We start from the raw sequence: 22,978 nt of genomic DNA on the forward strand, positions 1-22,978 counted from the left end.
TATATATATATATATATATATATATACATAAATGAGAGATATACCTACCCACCTTTTTACCCTTACGAGTAACAAATAACTTAAAATCTTAGAGGATATGTGTGTGTGTGTGTGTGATAACAGGGGTGCTTTATTTATGTTACCTAATAAGGAATTAATACAATATATAGAGGAGATTTGATATCCTCAAATAATAAAGAAATAATATGGAAATAAATAAAAATGTTAGATATTCCTGATTATATAGAATCATCTTCTTGTTTACGTAATTATAACATTTACATTGACTCTTAATCCTGCAACACGTAATTCATTACATCTAATAGGTTATGCTGATGTTCCAATCAGGAGATGGAGGTTATCGTTCCTGATTCATCTAAGACGTTTCAAAGTTCTGGAATGGTTGAATCCAAGTCAGTGGGAACATTTTCGCCTCTGCAAAGGCAAGAGAGTCAGAGGGGACTTTTTGTTGATAGAGGTGTTGGATCTCCTAGACTTGTAAAATCTTCTAGTTCAAATATTTTTTCTGCTGATACTAAGGTGTGTGTAAATGATTTCCATTTCTTGTTTATTGTTCAAATTTATTGCATGTCAAGTAACTTATCATGTTGTGAGGTTGTTCACAAATAATCGTTTCTTTTCCTTTGCCTTTTTATTGATAGAATTCAATGCCAGCTGCTGCTGGAGCTGTTGCTGCTGCAGCTGTTGCTGATCAGATGATGGGTCCCAAGGAAGATAGACATTTGGCAATTATCCTGGTATTATTCTGGCATGATGAGTATTTACTTACAGATTCTAATCTTGGTAATTAGTTTCTCTTTTGTCATGGGACGATTTTGTTTCCTGGTTTCTATTCTGTTACGAGAGATTTAGTTTCCTATGATTATTTCTATCTTGTATAGTTCCCTATAGTAGTTTCTATCTTGTTTCCCATTATCCTTTTCATTATGCATTCTATTTAAGCCTTTGACTATTAAATGTTTAGGACCAATCTGAATAATATTTATTTGTTTTATATCAAAAATTTTCTTGAATTCTTCATTTATCTGCTGCACTAATTTCTCATTAATATCCATAGTTTTATTAATTCTTGGTCACTGTTTTTTATTGTGCAATGTGGAGTTCTAGTTGTAAGTTACTTTAGAATATATGCCAAAAGCTTGAATTTAGAAATTACTTTTATGTAGGTGGGTCTGCCCGCCCGAGGTAAAACTTTCACAGCAGCTAAACTTACAAGATATCTTCGTTGGTTAGGTCATAATACCAAACACTTCAATGTTGGGAAGGTTGTTCACATTCTTAACACAATTCATTTATTTGATCAATATACTTTGACTTAGTAATAAACTGGAAATACATTAATTCTCATGTATGAGCTTTGAAGATTAACACTTTTTTTTTATGTCACAGTATCGTCGCCTTAAGCATGGAGTTAATCAGGTAATGTTTATGTGTGAAATAATTTTTGCCTTCTCATTTAATGATTATATGCATAGCTACGTATATTGAATAACAAAAGTTATGATTGCAGAAAAGTGTTGTCTCACTTATATAGTTGTTGCTTTATTTTTTTCTTTTATTTGTTTCCCTCGTTGCATTGCATGTAGTACTATATACTGATGCGTGATACTGATCATCATAAGAATATCTGGTTCATGGTAATGCAGAAAGTATACGGTGAAGAAAGTGTGGTAGAAAGTTCTGATACCATTTGATAAGAACCTTAGTAGAATTCCTCCATATAAGCTAGTGATTGTAGTTACAGAGCTCAAGGCACTATAAACCTCTCACAAGAATCTCTTCTCTTGTGGGACTCAAGTTCCATACCTTGGAATAGGCTTAGAGTTTAAAAAGTGAAAAGAAGGTAATTAAGTGGATAATTTGCTAAAACTTTGATGGTTAGTGATTGTGTCTTTTTAACTAGAGCAATGCTCCATACATACACACATACTACTCCTCTCAGTTATGAGATAACCCTAGGCAGGGTTTTGGTTTGACACACCTACAACTTCTGTATTTATTATCACTTTCATTGCTGTCCCTCTGGTAGATATTGATTTGTATTTGTGAGTTTTAAATATAGGCAGGAATGTGAACATGAAAATAAGCATAATTTGGAAAGAACTGGCCCACTTGTTTCTGTAGAAGAAAATGGAAGCATGCTCAATATCATTCAATTGAATAGTTGACCCAGCTCCACCACCAATGAAATGTTGTGTAGGAATGTGACATTTTGTGCCTGAATGGGTATGCTTGCAGCATTACTCGTTCGACAGTGGGTCAGAAAGGAAATCTAGTTTGAATAGCTAGGGAGTTCACATTGCAGAGAAGCCTACAGTTGTTGATGCTCAGGGACTTCATGATCATTTTAGTGGGGTGCTGGTTTTCATGATTTGGGAATTTTATACGTTAGGGAAATAATTATGAGTGTGATGTCAAATTCTGTACTGATGTAGCATTTCACATTCATACAGAGCAAAATGGAAATAACGATCTGTTCTATATGTTCTCCTCTGTTCCATCCCTTTTTTATGGAACCAAAATGTAGCACTTTTTAAAACCCACGCCTCAATGTCCTATTTTGTAAATTCATCAAAAATTGAGAACAAAATTCATGTGTAGATTCTGTTCAGGTGTAAGGTGTCAACTATTTTTCATTTTTTTAAACGACTGTGTGACCTTTCATTTGTAGATAATAGACATTGGCTTCAATTAGTAAGTAAGCAATTCAGTTTATTTATCCTTAAAACAGGTATTCACGAGGATCCACTTCTTAATGAATCCAAATCACTTGACCTAAAAGCTTAGCTATTAAGCTGTGGGAGACAAAAAAATATGTTTTTATAACACCCTTTCAAGTGAAAGCCCTGTGGGATTGAAATATGAAAATATAATATTGTTACAGTTTCCTTGTGCTGAACTTGAATGTATGCATAATGAAATTCGTACATAAAATGGAAGGTTGAAAGTATAGTATTCTAAACAGTTGAAGAATCTGTTATATTGAGCTAACACTCCAAGAATGAATTTTATAATCCTATTATCGTGATGTTCAAATATAATGTCTTGTAGTTGAAAAGTTTCCACATAATGAGGCAATAGAATAGGATACTATTCTATTGATTAATGATATCCAACTAAGACTATGAAAGTAGGAATAGGAATAGGAATGAAATGATAATTCCCTGCCTATATATATATATATATATTCAAAAGCATGAAATTATAATTCTCTGCCTTTCACTCTTCCAGGAAATTTGTGTGTGTGTAATATAACAAAGAGAAAAGCAAATGGAATATGCACTACTTGACAGATTCTATTTTCTATAATGACTTAATCCTTCAGACAAACCAAAGGACTAATCCTTTAGGTGAAGAGTCTCACCCTACTCAATGTGGGATTCTTAACACTGTGACCCCCTTTAAGGGTTAAGGTCCACGACAGCTTCACTTTATGGATACTGACCTCCAGCTATTGTTGTTATCCCTTTCTGCAACCCAACACTGAACAGACGTATCAATTGTTAGGACTTTGGCACATAGTCCACTTGATAGGAGAGCCTTAAAGCTTAAGTACCACATCAGGTAGCTCGTCCTAATAAATGTGGGTCTCCTGACATGATTCCCTTTCTAAATGATATGTTCTGGAAATCAAAATGTTGCACCAGTAGCCTCAGATTTCCTTGGGCAATCTTAATCATGTCATTCTTCTCTGCAGTCTGCTGATTTCTTTCGAGCTGATAATCCTGAAGGCATGGAGGCACGCAATGAGGTAGTTTTTATCTATTTCTTATTATTATTTAATATTAGTAGGTTAGCTGCAGGTCTGTGATAACTGACCTAATAAAACCTATAGCATGCATGCTAAGCCATAATTGTTTATTATTACTAATTATTTAAAATTCTATGATTTTTTTGGTGCTATATTTTGTTGAATCTTTCCATGGGACTATTATTTCTTGAATTTTGTTCATTTAACAAACTTTTGTTATTGGGCCTTCCAAGGAAGCCAAATTGACTGTTTTTGTTTCCTGAATCATCCATGCCACTGTTTCTTGAATAAAAGTAATATTTATCATGTTCGAATACTCTGCATGAAGTACAGCATAGCACAAGACCTCAAAGAAAATTAATATTTTATATGTGTTCCTTTGTTAAAGTAGTGTTTCTTCGCAAGAAATGCTAGTACTGTCATCCAATTTATTTTGAAGAAGTCTGTTAATATAAAGTAAACCCACCCAGCTAATCTAGAATAAATTAAACAAAAGAAAAATTCATACTAGCAGGCATCAACGTTTTTAGACCGTGTTAACTTTCAATATAGTGTTACTTCAAATATTTGATTTATAATGTTTCTCATAAAGTTGACACCACGTTGACCCTTTCTCTGTGTACATAGTTTTAATATATCACGTGCCATTAGGTAGCAGCACTGGCATTTGAAGATATGTTCTCTTGGATGCAAGAAGGCGGCCAGGTAAGTTCATTTTTGTCGTATATTTTTGTTATTTTAATGTGTTATTTATCTATTTATTTGTTAAGTTTTAATTTGATTTAGGTTGGGATATTTGATGCTACAAACAGTAGCAAGGAACGAAGAGATATGCTGATGAAATTGGCTAAAGGAAGATGCAAGGTAGTCAAAGATGGAACTGAAATAAGCATACAATATGAATAATATATTTACTTTGAAATGTTCTGATCATAGTTGTGTTTTCATTGCAGATAATCTTCCTTGAAACAATATGCAATGATGTAAATATAATTGAAAGGAATATCCGTCTGAAAATTCAGCAAAGTCCTGATTATGCAGAAGAGTAATGTTCATTTAAAACCTGTGATATTTTGATGGCTATATGGATACATATGCAATTAACTTTCTTATGCAGGCCAGATTTTGAGGCTGGATTGCAAGACTTTAAAAACCGTCTTGCCAATTATGAAAAGGTATGTGTATATCATACCATGTTCTTTTAATGACTGTTCAAGCTGAGCTTTTTCCTTAAATAATGTTGATTCCATGCACCAGGCATATGAACCTGTAAATGAAGGATCTTACATAAAAATGATTGATATGGTCAGTGGACATGGTGGACAAATACAAGTAAGCTTTCATTGAACATAATCCTTTTACGTAGTTGATTGTTAAGTTGGCTAGTCAGAGATTTCTTGTATGGTAGTAATATTCTGTGATGTGATTAGCGTGTGTTGATAATTGTAGAAGATGCAAAAATGTTAAAAAATGTGTAGTTCAGCAGCATAGTGAATGTGTTATTTCCCTTTCCTTCATGTTGTTCCATCTACAATGGACATAGCTGGTTTGGGAACCGGCTCTCTTCATTCAGTGACTTAGGTCACGTTAGTAATTTTTACCAGACTCTAATAGAAACTAGATGTAAATTGTGTTGCATGACATCTTAATTACAGTATCTTGGAAATTGAAATTGTTTACTTTAACACGTAACTTTAAATCATTATAGCATTTTTTATTTCTCTTTGTCTTATTTATTTATTCCATGTCGTCAAGATGTGTTTGTGCTGTGAAGAATTAGTATTTGAAAGGAGTATTGCTATCGTATGAAAGTGTTATGGTGTACAATAGGTCACTAAAAAGCATCTGAACTAGCATAGTAGAAGACCGACAAGCTAGGAAGAGTTTTAGTGATTTAAATTATATTGATGGGTGGGCGAACTCGTGATAACTGACAGAGTGGTTAAGCACTGAATTCAGACCTTTTTTCTTGTCTTAGAATTCATGGGTCTTCTTACTTTTGTGAACACTAACTAAGATTGAAGTACCTGTGTGCATGTCCTTGAGTTTTCCTCTACCAATTTAGTTTCAAGTGTGGCTTTGATTTGTTAATTGTTAATAACATCTGTCTTTTGGTCTAGGTGAACAATATCAGTGGTTACCTTCCTGGACGAATTGTCTTTTTCTTGGTAAGCTTTGTTAAATGTAGTTAAATACCAAAATTACTGTCGAATAGTTGCATACATGCACAAACAAAATAAACAATTAAGTTGATTAATATACTTACTTTACCCAATATTGGCAAAATGTAAATGACATATCACTCTGAACTTTTATCCTTTGAAGGTACAAAGTTCCTTAAAATTAACCATCATTATGTGATTTAAATAATTTGGTTGACTTATGTGATTAAATGCATAGTTGAGCTTTCACAATTGATCTTGTGAAAAGTCAGTGTTCTTTTAGGATACAATGCTTTTTCTTGGCAAGGTTTGACTTAACCGTTTATAGGTCAGAGGCAAGAACAAAATCTTCTAAAAATCAAGAGAACATTTTTATGATACTTTCATTATAAGTCCTCAAATGCAAAGTTTTTTTAGCTGAATTCAAATCCTGAGGAATTCTACTCTATCTGAAAGAACAAAGTGGCTTTTGTAGACTTTGGACAAGATGGATAGCTATTGATTATTAGCATATTATGTTTCTTCAATTTTGTGTTAGGAATAATGCTGACGACATGATGCAGGAAAGTGAAATATTAAATTTAGTAGGCCGGGGTTTGGAATTCTTGACCAGATTAAGGGTAGAATATTATCGAGTTGAACCATTGCATTGTATGCTTACATAAGAGAGGTTTACGATAATTATTAGGTAGCTAATATAATGTCCAAGTTGACTCATGTTAACTTTATGGAACATGAGCTAATTAACTAGTTTTTTATATTCAATCATAAATGCATGTTATTATCCCTGGAAAATGGTACTGAGGATATTTCACTGCTCAGTCTAAATTTGACTTAAATGGACATGCTTGTCTTGGTGTCATAGTTATAAAATGAAAATGGTTTGTATAGAAGATTAATGATTGGAAAAAGTTATGTATTTTATAAAACTAATATCTACAAAGTAATGCATTGACTCTGTATCAATGCCACTTTCTTATGAATAAACAGAACTTTTCTTCTATTTAATTTTCACACTTTTTATGAACCTTAATTTATGTGAGGCAGGTAAATACACATCTTACTCCACGCCCAATATTACTTACTCGACATGGGGAAAGTCAGGATAATGTGAGAGGCAGAATTGGAGGAGATACTGCAATAAGGTATTTTCTTAGTTTTGGTCTATAAGTTGCTATTCAATGTAAATTTAAAATTGAGGGTGATATTAGACGTAGAGAAGGAAGAGATATGAATATAAATCAGTACACGAACAATCTGACCACTGTTTTGATTTATTAACAACTACGTTGTAGAAAGTGGGGTTTTATTATTGGAACCTTTAAGATTCCCTGTGTTCTTCTTCTTCAATCTCCCCCTCACCCCTTTCAATTGTAGAAATATGGCTTGTTGACTTCAAGTGTAATGTCACATTGGTTTCTGAGGGAAGACAAAGGGTTATTAGATAATAAATTCAAGGACTTCCATTCATGTTTGAAATGGTAAAATATTTCTCATGTTTGAATGTTGGCTCAGTAAGTAAGTAGTCTCTTTTCAATGTGATATCTGGCATTTCTTAGAATCATTTTTAATATTTGGCTAAATTCCTAGAGCTCTGCAATTTGTTATTACAGTGAGGCTGGGGAACTTTATTCAAAGAAACTTGCCAAGTTTGTTGGAAAGCGTCTCAAATCAGAACGGGCTGCTTCTGTAAGCTTCATCAACTGTATAGATTCAATCTCTCATTTTCCTTGAAATTCAAGGCCCAAACAAACTTGATGCTTGAAGCTATTATCTTTCGACACATATATGGCTAAGTCCTTGCCTGCTAAATTTGCATATAGCATTTTTGTTGAACTGTGTTCTAGTGCCGATGATTATACATCATTTATGCGAATCTGCTAAACAGCATCTATAATATAAGCAAGTGTTAAAGTGATGGATGGTTTGTGATTTTTTTAACTGGTTGTCTAGATATGGACTAGTACACTACAACGAACAATTCTGACAGCAAGTCCAATTGTTGGGTTTCCCAAGGTAAATGTCAATCTTAAGCTTATTGTTGTGTAGTACAATGTTTTTTATTTCACTAGAAATAAGTTCACAAATTTACACATTATGACCTACTATCTATATGTTAGATACAATGGCGTGCACTTGATGAGATAAATGCAGGGGTGTGTGATGGTATGACATATGCTGAAATCAAGAAAAACATGCCAGAGGAATATGAGTACGTTGCAAACTTGGACTTTCTTTATCAGATATCAAATAAGCACTATGGAAAAATTCTTTTTGGTTTTGGGGTTAGAAGATAATCAAGTCATGGTTACGATCCCACCCCTCTTCTTTTCATGTTGCAGGTCTCGCAAGATGGACAAGCTTAGGTATCGTTATCCTCGTGGCGAGTCTTACTTGGATGTTATTCAAAGGTTCATTTTATGCTATGAACATTATTCAGCTCCTTGCTTCAACTTTCCTGATACAAATAACTCCACTTTTACTAATAATACAGGTTAGAACCTGTAATTATAGAGCTTGAGCGACAGCGAGCACCTGTTGTTGTGGTATCTCACCAGGTTGTACGCAAGACATTAAGCTAAATCCCTGCTTCTATGGTTGTCTTGTTCTAATCAGTGAGGTTTTCCCATACTCTTCTCATTGCAGGCAGTTTTGAGGGCACTATATGCATATTTTGCTGACAGGCCTTTGAATGAAATTCCACATATTGAGGTTGTTATCTGAACTTGTGTCATATATGTTTACCAGATTGTTGCATATGAAACATGGAGTTCGGTGATGCTTTGGTCTAATTGTCTTGATAAGAAAATGAGAAAAACCTGAACACAGTATCACCAGTCTTGATCTTATTACTATTCTCCAATCAGATTTGGTGTTTTATCTTGGTAATACTTTAAATGAAATGATGCATGGATACTTCTGTACTAAAACATGTCTAGAAAGAGTGAATCATTTCTAACAATGTGTAAAATCTCAAGTACTAAATCGAAGAAGAGTTTAGAAAGCATAAACTACAGTTTCTGGTTAATTAATGGAATGAATATTGCCTTACTTTCCTACCCTTATATTTACTTTTTGCTTAGAAATTTTGGTGTTCATCATGTCAGTTGGTGAGTGATGATGAAAATGAAGATATCTAAAGTGAGATTTGTGATTTCCAGGTTCCTCTTCATACCATAATTGAGATACAAATGGGAGTCACGGGTGTCCAAGAAAAAAGATACAAACTAATGGACTGAAATGAGTTGAAGAAAAGTTTCTTTCTTTTACTATACTTTAACTATGCTGTTAGAACCATTATCCATTCTTATCATTTCAATTTATTGGCAAAATGTAATATTGCCCTGAATGGACTACATTGTTCAAAATTACCATATTGAAGGCAAGTTAATGCTCTTCAAATTCAATGTTGTTTCACTTCAACTGTAAATGACATATCTTTCACAAATACTATATTCAGTTAATACACACGCCATACTATTATAAGTGTTGTGTGATAATTCTTTGTTTTTTTTTTTTTTTTTAAATATCACTGGCAGTGGAAAAAATGAAATGAATTTTGTCAAGTTTTACTCTAAGAAAACTCATATCTCTTCATTCATCAAGTAATCAATATAAATACATATTATATTACATTTTTATGTTATCCAAAATAAGATAAAATTGGTCACTCAAAATATTTATCATCATGAATATGACTAAAATTATGTCAATTAATAATATGTCTTTTAATCAATAATAAAATAGTATTAATATTACAAGTTAAAAGTAATGTATATATAAAATTAAAAATAATAATTTAAAAATATTATGTAAAATTAGCTTATAAATGTAAAAGTTTAGTTATTTTTTAAATTTCTTATTCTTAAAGTGTTCGGTTTGAAACTTTTCCATCTTAACTTTTAGTCCTTTAATACGGTATTTTTTCCCAATTTTTGCATATCATTCACTCCTCTTTTGATATGAACTTGTCTACTCCAAACTAAATAAATGTAAAATGGACAATATATATGATTTTGTTGTTAATTTTAATTAAAGTACTTTGCAATATTTAAATGGTTTTAAATCAATGGTTGATAAGACTTTATTTTTATATATTTAGTCGCTTTACATGGATTAAATATAGTAGGAATATGGATTATCATTTTATCACAAGTCTTTAAATCAATTTTTTATGGTATTTTTGAGGTTAACAGTATTTTGTTAATGTAGATGATTTTATAGACGTATTTATCTTTTTGTTATTTATAGAATTGTCATCAATTGCTACTTTTAAGTCCTTGGTAACTTATATATATATATATATATATATATATATATATATATATATATATATATATATATATGCGTCGTCTATGGCGTCATAATTTTATTTGGGCAAGAGTTTAGTATTTTAGTTTTATTATAATTATAATACTTTTATTAGGGAAGACGTATGAACTTATATTTAAAGATATTTGTATCTAGAGGTGTTATATAATCATTTTTCATATTTTTTTAAAGTTTATTTAGAACTTCAAGATATTTTTTATTAATATAAAACATTAATTATTTTTTTTTTCATTTGGTTTTATTTAAATGACGTATTATTTATGGTAGAAATGTAAACTCTAATATCATCGAGTTGAATTCGAATATTCATTTGATAGTGACCTAAAATAAATATTTTTACTTTTTCTTTAGTTCTTATTTTCATTTAATTTAAAAAATACTTCTTTTATTACATTTTTTATTTTCTCTCAATAATTGGATATTCACTAAGATTTCCAATGCACTTTCTCTTTCAACATTAGCAAGAAAAAAAGTAAATGTTATAATTGTCATAAAATTTCAATTGTATGTAATAGCCTTTTAACTAACATTAATAAAAAAATGTTATAATTGTCATACAATTTTTGAAAAATTATAAAAGAAAATGGTATTTTAGAAATGGTAGTGGTTTAAAAATAATGAAACTCGATTATTTTAATATAAGATGATTTTAATATAAATAGTTTTGTTATAAACTAATTTCATTATTTTAAAATAGATCATCTTTAGAAAATATTTTTTTAGAGTTCTCTAACTTTTATAACCTTTCTCTACGAGTTCTTTTTCTCTATTTATCTAATTGAAGAACTAAGACGGTAAGAGTGATTCTGACATCGAGCTCTTCAATTCAGACTCGAGAAAGTTAAGTTTTGATCTCTTTTCTCTGATCCTTTCTTTATCTATTGCATGCGGGTCCCACTCAGCTTGCATGTGTCTTTTTAGTCTTCAGTTTTAGTCTTTGTTGATTAGTGGTTCTAACGGTATACTCTGATTGTTTTTCGTTGGCTATAGGTACAAATAAAGCTCTTTTAGCTATGAGAGCGGTGTATATATATATATATATATATATATATATATGGTTCTTTAGAGTGGTTTGGTCTTTTAAAAAGGTAAGAGAAGCTAATTTATTTGTCTTTAATTTCATGTCATGATGTATGAGTTATGTTTACTAAATTGTGATAAGTTGTGTTTGGATATGTAAGGATAGAGATAACTTTGTGTGTGTGATGTTGATATGCTAATGAATGATTTTGGTTTTGATTGATTATTGGTACTGGTTGAAGTGTTCTTGATGTTGTATTATGGTCTCATTGTGTATAAATATTGTTGTAGGACTATAAGCAGTGAAAGATAAGTGTTAAGGGGTTGTTTTGGTTGAAATTTAGGGGTTTTAGTAGGTGAGGTTTTAAAGTAATGGTCAAAGGGGGAAAATGAGTTTTAAGATCAATTTTGTGATCATTTAAAACTTGTTGGAGCTTTGAGTTAGCATAAATCTGTTATAGAAAGGGTTGGTAGTCAATGGGTTGTGTTTTGGGTAGTTTTAGGTTCAATTTAGGGGTTTTGACTAGTGAGATTATAAAGTATAGGGTTTATGCTAAAGTGGAGGATTTGAGGCCTGTTGTTATGTGATTTTTTTACTTATTTAGACTTGTAAGCAGTCAAGTTCTATGTTAGAAACGATGGAATTGAGTTATAAGCTATAAAGTAGTATTTTAGTTGGAGTAAGTTAGAAATTCATAGAAAGGTAAGTCTAATGGGTTTGAGTTGAGTCAAAAACACTTGAATAGATTCAATCGAGTTTTAGAATGTTAATTGGAAGCAGTAAATGCATGTGGAGGTAAGGGAGTTTGAAAATGTAAGGTTGAGAGGTGAAAATTCTACAAAATCGATGTTTTATAGAATTCTGCAAAGTCGATTAGCGAGTAAGTGGCTTGCTGAATGAGTAATGGGTGTTTTTGGTAGTGAGATTCAAAGGCTAGACGAGTTAGCTCGCTAGGCTAGAGAAGCTTTCTGTTTGAGCTCTCATTGGGTGATAAGATCTGCTCGTTGAGCAAGCTTGTGTTCATTAGGTGCCAGGATTTAGGTACTAGGTGACTAGGGTTGTCATCCTTGGGTTGTTCTATTCTCATTCCTCTTATATGTTTCGATATAAATGGTATGATGATTATTCTCATGTTCAATAATATAACTTTGAATATATAGTGGTAGTGGATGTGTTATGTATGTATGGAAAATGTGTTTTATAAGAGTTTTTATGGAGAAATTATTGGTGGTTGCTTCAAGTATTGTTGGTATAAATGTAGAAGCTCAGTCTTGGAGGTTATCCTAACACTATAATGGTCATTTATTCTCAATTAGGGAGAAGTGGTACATGTGGTGAAAGTAACAGAAGGTCCTATTATAGGTGTTCCATTATGGCCTAAGATGCAGAATAGACCAACCTTGTGTGTATGGTAGGGTGAAATCTATTGGTAATGACTTTGTAAAGCAGTAGAGGCCATCAAGTGCATGACCCGACATAGTTCAACATTTATACCTTATCCGGATGGTCAGGTCTAGGTTCATGGTATGCCTAGGATGTTTGTTTAATTTGGTATGAGCTTTATGTATGATGAATTCTGATATCCCATGTTTGTTTCTTTTGATATTAGCTTCCTCTTGTTGTTCTTGTCTGATTGTGTGTTTGTTTTCTCTTTTACAATGATCACTTTAATGTTGTGAGTTTAGAGAAATGTTAGTAGTGAGCAAGTGTTAATTAAGAAACAGTCAAACTAAGACGTAAAATATACGAGGTTTGATGTTAATTTTTCGACGGTTCATGTAAAGATTTTTATTAAGTATATTTTTTTTTAATGTTACAATTTTAATTATATATAATATTTTATTTTCTTATATAATTATTTAAGATTTATACAATTTTTTGTATTGTTATTTGATATTAAAAAAATAAAATTAAAATCATTTTATATTAAATCATTAATGATATTTTTAATTTTATTAAAAAATTATTTAATCGATATCCTAAACATGGGTGGATAGATACATATGGAATTGTACCTCTATCTCCATATATACATAGATAAAATGTTTAATCTTATCAGAAGTCCTTATTTTAGTCTAAAATCTTAAATAGGTCCTTTTTCTTTTTCGCATATCAATTGAGTCCCTATTAATGTAAATTTGATTCAATTAAAGACCTGCCGTCAAATTCACTTAACGGCAGTTAAATCTTTGTTTACGTGGCATTTTTATTGATTTTTTTTAAAAGCAAAGATAATATCAAATTGAGGGAAGGGAAAAAGTGGGAGATGAACAAGAATGAATCACCAACGAGGACCAAAGCCTTTTTGCTTCCCAATCCAAGGCTTCTCATACTCTTATCCTCATTCCAAAGACATTGTAGAGGCTTTCTCCTCAAAGCAAATGAAAAACCTAGGGGCACCCATTTCCGTCGTGGTCCATGCGTCGCTGGCGACGACGTTTGCCGCCGAAACTACTGCCAGCCTACACCGGAGTTTGTTGCCTTCACCGGTGCCGCTTTTCTTACTCTTCACCCGATCGCGAGAGAATCTCTCTCGTCTCCCCGTTAACAGCTAGCAAGGCCAACCACCGCATCTGCATCCACTTCTGTCGCCAGCGTCACCGATCGCCGCTAGGGTCACCGCCTGTCACAACTCCAGGCCCAACATTCCTCCTCCTCTTCGCGCACGAGAGAAGCTCTCTCGCTCCACCACGTCCCGTCTTCGTCGCCTCAACAAGGCCTAACCCTTTTCACTCACGAACCACCATGGCTTGACGCCCTAACTGCTGGACGACACCACGGTGACCTCCAATTGCAACCTGCGTCTTTCATCTTCTCAATGGCGACTTGAGTGTCGTTACTGATGGTTGATGACCAATCCTCTCATCTCGTTGTTCCTTATTTTGCTTGGGTTGATTTCATTCTATGGGGCCTTTCTTCCTTAAGGATTTGACTCTTCTATTGATGGTTGGATTGTATTAATTTTTCTCTGGATACGCTTGTTCTTTATTTTGCTTGGGTTGATTTCATTCTGTGGTGTCTTTCTTCCTTAAGGATTTGACTCCTCTGTTGATGGTTAGGTTGTATTATTTTTTCTCTGGATACTGCTCGAACTGCTTGTTCTTTATTTTGCTTGGGTTGATTTCATTATGTGGTGCCTTTCTTCCTTAAATATTTGACTTTGTTGATGGTTGGGTTATATTATTTTTTTCTCTGGATACTGCTCGAACGAAGGAATTCATTCTTCTATATCTTCCATTTTTTCCCTTCCCTCAATCCGATATCACCTTTCTTCTTTAAAAAAAAACTTAATAAAAATGTCACGTAACCAAGTATTAAACTGTCGTTAGGTGAATTTAACGGCAAACTTCTAATTGAATCAAATTTATAATAATAAAGACCCAATTGATACGCAAAAAAAAAAAACCTATTTAAGATTTAAGACAAAAATAAAAACTTCTAATAAGAATAAACTTAGATAAAATACAAGTTTCATACAAAAATGTTAATATGAAATTTTATTTCGGATATAAACGAATATATTCAAGCACTCGTCCTTACGTCATCTTTATAGTCTATACATTATTTGAATTTTTTTTTTCTATTCGAGGTCTAAAAATTTAATTCATTAAATGTTTACAAACACTCATTCGCCTATATCCATTACAATGCTCTATTGTAGTAAAATCCTTTTCTTTAGAAAAATGTTTTCACATCTAGTATTGCGTCACAGAAGAAAGAAACGGGACGAAAACACAAAAGATAATATAAAATGAAAATGATCTTTTGTCTTGTTTAATTATAGTTTAAATAACTATGACGAAAAGGAGATATGTAAAAGCAAAAGTAATTTTGTCTTTTAAACACATTAAAATATGTCATTCTCTTTTTCTTCTCAAAATGAATTTATGAAGAATATTTTTCTTTATTTTATTAAATAACCAAGCAAAAACATTTTTTGCCTTCTCACCTTTTCACTTGCTAAAAGATAATTGGTAAACAAAATTAAAAAAAATGACAAAATCCTAGTACACTTCATCTTATTTCCATTATTTGTTTTTTTAATTTTGACATAAAATAAATTCTTACACCCACCATTTTACTCTTTAATTTTTTTTATAAATATAAAAATTAGTTTTTTTAATAATCAAAATATCTTTAAAAAATAGATTATCAAGTGATACACCTAATGTAAGAAAAACATTTTCCTACCACATAACCCATATCCTTTCCACTCTTCTCATCATTATGAGTTTTGTTAAATGAAACAAACATCATTTTATCTTATTTCTTATCTATTTTTATTTAATTAAATGTAGTTAGTTTATTTATTATTTTTTATTTGGTATAAATCTTTTTTGGTCTCTAAGTTATAAGCTGGTGTTTAGTTTAGTCTCCGCTTTTAAAAATGTCAACCTTAGATCCTTAAGTTATAAAAAATGTATCAAATCAGTCATAATCGTTAACTAAATCAATGAAATATGTATCAAATCAGTCTCATCTATATTCTTTCATACTTGTGGGCTTTTTGAAGATTGCAAAATCTCCATATCTGAATGGTAACTTGGTACATATTTAACGGCTGGAACTGATTTAATACATTTTTTATAACTTAGAAACCAAAAATTAACATTTTTAAAAATGAGAACTAAACTCAACACCAACTTATAATTCAGGACAAAAAGATTTAAACCTTTTTATTTCATCAATCATATTTCTATTCTCTCCAACTTTGCCAGATCTTTTATGTAAGAAGGTCCTGTAGAGAGACAAAGACATGATTATTACCTACATATTGACTTCTCTGTTGTCTGCTCTCATCAATGAATTCTTCGACTTATTCCCATCCTCACTGTCAGAACACAACCTCACACCTAACCAACCCTTCTCACCACCATACTCAAAATTTTATCAATATTAATCTTATCCAGGCATTCAAAATATAATTTCTAATTTTATTTATTAAATAAATAAAAAACTCTTTTTACAAATAATTAAATAAAAACTACTTTTATATTAGTTATAATTAAAACTGATATAAAAAGTTCTTTTATTTATTAAAAAAATGTCACAGCTTTCACTTTCTACATTAATTAAAATTGGTATAACAAATTTTATTTTCTATTATAAAAATGTCACTACACGTGTACCTTTTATCATTACTATTAATATAAAAAATATTATCATATTTCTTTATTACCTTTTATACCTCATGAATTATATCCAATATAAATATTCATTATAATAACTTTTTTACTAGTACTTTCTTAATAATTACTTTACAAATCATTATGTGTATCATATTGGAATTACTTTGAAAATTCTTTTTCTATCTAATATAAGAATTACACTTTTTTAAAGAACATCTTTTTTACATTCTTATTTAGAAGTTGATGTCAAAATAATTTAAACACAGGATAAAATTGTAACATAAGTTTTGAATTAAAAAATAAACAATACTTTAAATATGATAATTTTATCTCAAGGAATTCTGAATCATAATTATTAGATTTTTAAATCATTCTCTTGTTATGTAAGAATGAGAGTGAAAGAGGAAGGAAGAAGGCATTAATATTAAGAATGCAGTACATATGAATAAAAAGGAAAGTAAAAGCACGTATGAGTAGAGTGAGGATGAAACAAGAAAAGAAAAAAATCTCTTTAACAACTTTTTTTTGACAACGCATATGTGTCAATTTGTGATTGGTCTGTTTCAAATATTTTTTTAGAATAAATTCAAACAGACCAATAGAATTGTGACACGTGTTCTATAATAAAAAAGTTGTTAAAATATTGTTTATAAGAAAAAAAGAAGTGAAGTTAAAAGGAAAAAGGTGCAATAATTTTGAAGTGCATGATACAATAATTACATGATGGCAGTTTGGGATACGTCAGAGTTCACGAGCCTTTGTGAATGAATATGAACATTCACACACAGAGCATGGCATGTCTAAAATGGTGGTCGGAAGCATGCACCATAAAATGCAAAGATATCTACTGTTGTTGTTTTTATCATTTAGCTTCGGTTATAGGGTGGTCAAGAGAAACAATAATGCCCACCCCTACCCCAATTCTACTACATCCTCTTATGTTTCCATCATTTTTTTCTTAATTTTATCATTCATCTATTCCTTCCTCATGACAATAACACAACATAGGATATATATGCTTTTCTTTTCCTCATTAATGTCAAATTTAATAATTAAAAATGTTTTTAACCGATGAAATTTTGTTTCTTTAGAATCTTGACTCGGAATTATATGCTCTGGCTCTGCATTGGGATTGGGATCCCCTAAATTCGCCACATTAGTGAAATCACGTACGGTCCATTCTATCACACCAAAAACTCATTAAAATTCTAACACATTTTCATCACCAATAGATGACTTTTTTTACAAGGACTAAAAAAATGGTCTACAAAAACCTCTGCTCTATAAACTATTCAGAAGAGTACACTGCTCCACATGAATATAATAAACTTCAACCACCCTCTTTCTGCTGCCGTCGCCTTCACGAGTCCTTCATTTCTGCACCTTTTTCTCATCACATCACTCTCTCCTCCTTGGATACAGGGATTCTTTCTTTGACTTCAACAAAACCCCTTTCTACTTCAATCTATACAAACTAATGCATTACAACATACAAATTTCTTGCTAACCACTACACGCAAGTGTATCTTATGCCACAGCCAACACCCCTATTTTATTCCATCATACAAAACTAACTTCACTCTCACGTAATCACTTTCACATGACACAAACAAAACATAGCAATTATACACCAACTACGCCCCAATCTACTCTATTATCTACATTTTTCTATCTATTCTGGAGATCGAGTTTCAAAATTATCTCCGAAATATTCATAATCTGATATAGTTTTGGAACAAATGTATCTGAAATAAATGCGCACAAAAAACAAACAGACACCAGGAATCTAAGCCACCCACCCTCCTAATAAAGCCCTTCAAGTCCACACCTTTGAGCCAAAACCAAACACCCTTTTGGCCACTCTTCACAATGCCAACCCAACCTGACTCGCCCAACACGTTGACCCAAATGTTTCAGAACATCTTCTCAGACAACAGTAACATCATGCTTGCAGCCATCATTTCCCTTCTCCTTGTCATCCTCTTTGTCCTCCTTCTACACCTCTATGCCAGATGGTTCCTTGCTCAGGCACAGGCTCAGGCGCACGCCCGCCGCCGACGCCGCCGCCGCCGCCGAACGACGGTGACCGTCTCCGACGTCCTTGGCCCGGCTAGGTTCCACCAGTTCCACAGCTTCAACATAGAAGACTCCTCACCCCTCTCAACCAAAGGCCTGGATTCTTCCACCATTAGAGCAATTCCTCTCTTCATCTACGAGCATAACAACAGGGCCAAAGAAGATGAAGAACTTGAATGTGTGATTTGTTTGAGTGCCTTTGAGGGTGGTGAAGTGGGAAGGTGTTTGCCAAAGTGTGGCCATGGTTTTCATGTGGAGTGCATTGACATGTGGTTGAGTTCACACTCCAATTGTCCTATTTGTAGAGCCCCCATTGTAGTAAATGTTGTTGAGATCGATTCTTCTCAGGTTGTGTCTTCAAGAGATCATGGTGCTGAATATGGTGGTTCTGATTTTGAGATTGTGGTTGATGCTGGTTCCGATGAGACTAGAGAGAGTGATCACGGGAATGGTAATGGTAATGGAGGAGCAAGAACAAGTGTTTCTCTGTCAGAAACTTCTTCCTCGTTTTTGGGGTGCTCTTTGGAGAGAATGCTTGGCAAGGTTTTCCCATCGGCTAATTAATGTAAATTAATTCATTACATGCTTGAGATGTATATTCTACACGATTTACCATGAAATGAGCATCATCAACTAGGGTTCTCTACAGGTTTCTCTGTTTCATCCCTCTCAGAAATTATTCTAAACCTTGAACCTGTCAAAAGTTTCTTTTTCCGTGTTCTTCTTTTTCCTGAATTTCACTAATAGATAGGTTGTTGAATGTCATTAAAGCATGTTAAGAACACTGTCCTCATATCACATTTACTAACAAAAAAGAATCAAATTATAAAAGGCTCAGTGCATGTTTGGATAATTGTCCAAATTGCTGCAACTTAAATCCCAGTGCACACTTAAAGCATAAATTAAGATCGGGTTTCTTCTGAAAATGTAAATTTGGAGCCTTAGAATATTTAGTCAAACATAGTTTTAAAAGCTGCAAAAACCACTTCTTGTTGCTTCTTATTGAATGTGTTGTAGAAGAAATTCCAACGGGAAACAACATTTGTATTTTTATTTGGATTAGTTCTATGTAATACAATATAAACACTTGTATAAAATTGATTTGATCTTATTGTTCCTTAAACCATATTGATAACTTGTATATTTAGAGCTCTCAATTTTAATTTTCATTGGGTTAAGTTGAATTGGCTGGTATACCTGCATGCTTACATCACAGGCCAGTTACCTTTCACTGCTTAAGAAATCTTTTTGCTTAGACCAAATCCATGACAATCTATGAGCATCACTTTATGCTGGATTGTATTTAAAGAGCAATGAAGCTAGGAACTAGCAACCACACTCTATTGCTTCTTTTGAACATAGTAGAGTAGGAAAGTAACAAGGGTAGGTGCATAAACCAAAGGAAAAGGACAAAAATACAGTACTTAATAACTAAGCACTTAACTGTGCTGTATTGGGCAGTCACACTTTATGCTATATATATACCTTTTATCAGCAATTGATTGTCCTCAAGAGTTGAGATGTGTTGTTTTCTGTCACGATCCTCTACTCCAAAAATTGTGGCTGGGTTGCAGGAAACCAATGTGGTGGGTCCATCATGCAGTCTTAGAATTTTATTTGTATTGACTATGAGGAATTAGTGATAATAACCTTAGTCATTGTGTTTTAAGGAAAGAGATTGAAGCATAATGTAAAGCACAGTGTGTGACTGTAGAGGCTTTGATGATTTGTTTGAATAGTTGTAGATGAAAAAGGCAAGGGTGGAGTGGGTCAAAGAAACTGTGCAAGTGAACCCATTAAAAATGATGTCTGCTTCATCCTATTTAATGCAGAGCTTGACCTGACCCAGACAAAAATGTTTAGTCAATACTGCATACAGAAAACAGAACTTGGCTGCATAGATTCACAGTTGGCTTCTTGTGCCCATGCTTTTCCCCTTTGATAGCCACGTCTTTCTCATATTCAAATACGAAAAACTTCTTTTAACAACACTTTTTTTAATAATTTTTTGACAACGCATACGTGATAGTTTGTGATTGGTCCGTTTTAAATATTTTTTAAACATAAATTCAAATAGACCAATAAAATGATGACACATGTCCTGTTGTAAAAAAAGTTGTCAAAATATCATTATCCATTCAAATATAGGTTTTAGTATGCTTTTAATTTTACAACATGATTGTGTTTTAATTTGAATTTTCTTTCATTTCATTCTTCCAAAATATGAAGTTGTTATTGTTTTTTTTCTCTTGTTATTTATACGTTGTTATTGTTAGTTAAATTTTATGTAAATTTGAAGATACTACACTCAACTATTTTTATGGGTTGACATAAAATTATCTAGAAGGGTGTCACATGTGCTTACATAACCTTTTACAACATTCAAACTTTCACTTGTGACCTTTGTCTCTAAACTTTGCAAAAGAGAGAAAAATGATAACTGTAACACATCAATTGTTAGCTAAAGAGATAAGTAAAATAAAAGACGTCGTTTTGTAACACAACCTACATTTTAGTTTTCTTTTTTTATTTAATGGTACATTCAAGTACAAGGATACGCAACTTTGGGCTGGGCCTAACATTTCGTATTACCATAAGGATGTTGCTCCCTACACCTCCCCAAGTCGGACATGTACCTCCCCATTAATTTAATTTATTTCAAAAATATTCTACATCTTCCCACTATTTACTTTTATTCCAAAAATACCCTACACCTCTCCACTATAAATAACAATCTTTCTCTTCTTTCTCTCTCTACATTAATGGAACATTTACATGGCTAATTAATGGAGCATTTACATCACTTAAATTTGAAGTTAGATATATTTTCTTAAATAAGTTTGATTCAATGTTATTTTCGTTGTTGAATATATTTTTTTCTTTTCAAATTACTTAATAAATGGTAAAATTTTGTTCTAAATTTCTAGAAAAATGTTTATATACATGTATCTTTTTTTTACATATAATATCTATAATTTTTAACATTATATTATGTTTTAACTTACAGACATGTTCAACTCAAATAACTTGAATAAAGTATTTAATTTATTAGATAAATAATATAAAAATATTATTAAATACTTAAAATATACAAAAAAAGTTATTTGTTAAAGATTTAGAATTTATTTAGTTCTTTTGTCATTATAAAGTTAGTATATAATAATAATAATAATATATCATTATTTACTATTAATATTATTATGTTTATTATTTTGTATTTGCATTTAACTTTTATTTTTATAAAGTGAAAATGGTAGAAGTACTAATATTGAAGTTTCCTTTGAATTTTATATTTTGTAGTATGTTACAAATTCAAATCTGAACCACATGCTCCATTAATGTAGAGAGAGAAAGAGAAAGATTGTTAAGGATAGTGAGGAGGTGTAAGGTATTTTTAGAATAAAGAAAAGGTTAAATGCATTCGTTGGTCCCTATATTTGTTGCTTTTCTTCAATTAGGTCCCTGTTTTTTTGAAATAATCAATTTGGTTCCTAGATTTGAAAATTGAAAGCAATCAAGGACATTCCGTTAACTGTGGTGAACGGAGTTAAATATATTCTGTGCTGGCAACAGTACCTGTAATGGATGCAGACAGGTGTCAATGAAACACAACACGTGGAGACTATTTTTTGTTATTAAGGATTAAAATAAAAAAAACAAACTTGTGGGTTAAGATTAACTTAGGGTAAAATGGGAAAGTACATTAANTTTAAGTTTATAAAAACATGTGCGTTAAAGGGTGTTCGTTCTTCTTCAAAGGATGATGAGCTGAAGCTGATAAAGGTGGTTCTTCGAAGGGTGGTGGTCCTTGCATTTTGCGAAATCAAGGTTGGGTCTGGTGGGGATCAAGTCTATTGTCGTTGCAGCTTCGAAGAGGATGTCAAAGGAGTACTCTTGCTGTTCGTCGACTTGTAGAAGGAACGAGACCCCTATTTGCCATTGTGGACAGAGATCTGTGATGCGAACCGCGAACACTATGAAGAATCGAGGCAAGCATTTTTGGGGTTGCTCCAAGTATAAGGTATGTTGTATTCAAGCTATACGTTCCATATATGGTATCTTTTCTGAGATTAGGGCAACTTCTTGAAATGTGTTTGCAGAATGGAGGTGAAGATGGTGGTTGCAACTTCTTCAAATGGTGCCCAGATGTTGGAAGTGAGGACAATGGTCGTTATGTGAAGAGCGAAGGGAAGAAAGAAACTTTGGTCATCAGTGAAGAATTGGACAGTACTAGGAAAATCATTGTTAAGATACAGAAATCGGTCTTGTTTCTTGAAAAGTGTATGAAGGGGTTGATCTTCTTGGTTTGTTTTTTATGTGTCATAGTTATGATTTTAGTTTCAATGTTAGTGAGAATGGGATGAGTCATTGTAATGTGATATGTAAGAATGTAATCTGAATGATGTTGATGAGGTAATGAAATGAGAATGAGATGTTTTTGGAAATCTGAATCTATAATTTCTATTATGTTGTTGATCCTTAATGT

General features: G+C 32.2%; 2 protein-coding genes across 2 annotated transcripts in view; both read left to right on the forward strand.

Moving 5' to 3' along the window:
- The window catches only part of LOC106776035 (6-phosphofructo-2-kinase/fructose-2,6-bisphosphatase), a 13,709-nt gene extending 4,307 nt beyond the window's left edge, over positions 1 to 9,402 (forward strand). The window contains exons 5-23 of the mRNA XM_014663333.2: positions 349 to 540; positions 663 to 758; positions 1,188 to 1,286; positions 1,411 to 1,440; positions 3,719 to 3,772; positions 4,424 to 4,477; positions 4,559 to 4,636; positions 4,726 to 4,817; positions 4,890 to 4,947; positions 5,030 to 5,104; positions 5,893 to 5,940; positions 6,982 to 7,079; positions 7,548 to 7,623; positions 7,888 to 7,950; positions 8,055 to 8,146; positions 8,277 to 8,345; positions 8,429 to 8,492; positions 8,581 to 8,646; positions 9,096 to 9,402. Of these exons, the coding sequence (XP_014518819.1) occupies positions 349 to 540; positions 663 to 758; positions 1,188 to 1,286; positions 1,411 to 1,440; positions 3,719 to 3,772; positions 4,424 to 4,477; positions 4,559 to 4,636; positions 4,726 to 4,817; positions 4,890 to 4,947; positions 5,030 to 5,104; positions 5,893 to 5,940; positions 6,982 to 7,079; positions 7,548 to 7,623; positions 7,888 to 7,950; positions 8,055 to 8,146; positions 8,277 to 8,345; positions 8,429 to 8,492; positions 8,581 to 8,646; positions 9,096 to 9,173 (1,482 nt within the window). The 3' untranslated portion in view covers positions 9,174 to 9,402. The remainder of the gene's footprint in view (positions 1 to 348; positions 541 to 662; positions 759 to 1,187; positions 1,287 to 1,410; positions 1,441 to 3,718; positions 3,773 to 4,423; positions 4,478 to 4,558; positions 4,637 to 4,725; positions 4,818 to 4,889; positions 4,948 to 5,029; positions 5,105 to 5,892; positions 5,941 to 6,981; positions 7,080 to 7,547; positions 7,624 to 7,887; positions 7,951 to 8,054; positions 8,147 to 8,276; positions 8,346 to 8,428; positions 8,493 to 8,580; positions 8,647 to 9,095) is intronic.
- An 8,243-nt stretch (positions 9,403 to 17,645) lies between these two features.
- LOC106774784 (RING-H2 finger protein ATL63) lies at positions 17,646 to 19,140 on the forward strand. The gene has a single exon (XM_014661821.2). The coding sequence runs from the start codon at positions 18,286 to 18,288 to the stop codon at positions 19,054 to 19,056; it is 771 nt and encodes a 256-aa protein (XP_014517307.1). The 5' UTR covers positions 17,646 to 18,285; the 3' UTR covers positions 19,057 to 19,140.
- Positions 19,141 to 22,978: the final 3,838 nt, after the last annotated feature.

The sequence above is a fragment of the Vigna radiata genome, chromosome 10, assembly GCF_000741045.1.
Source record: "Vigna radiata var. radiata cultivar VC1973A chromosome 10, Vradiata_ver6, whole genome shotgun sequence".
Taxonomy (NCBI): domain Eukaryota; kingdom Viridiplantae; phylum Streptophyta; class Magnoliopsida; order Fabales; family Fabaceae; genus Vigna; species Vigna radiata.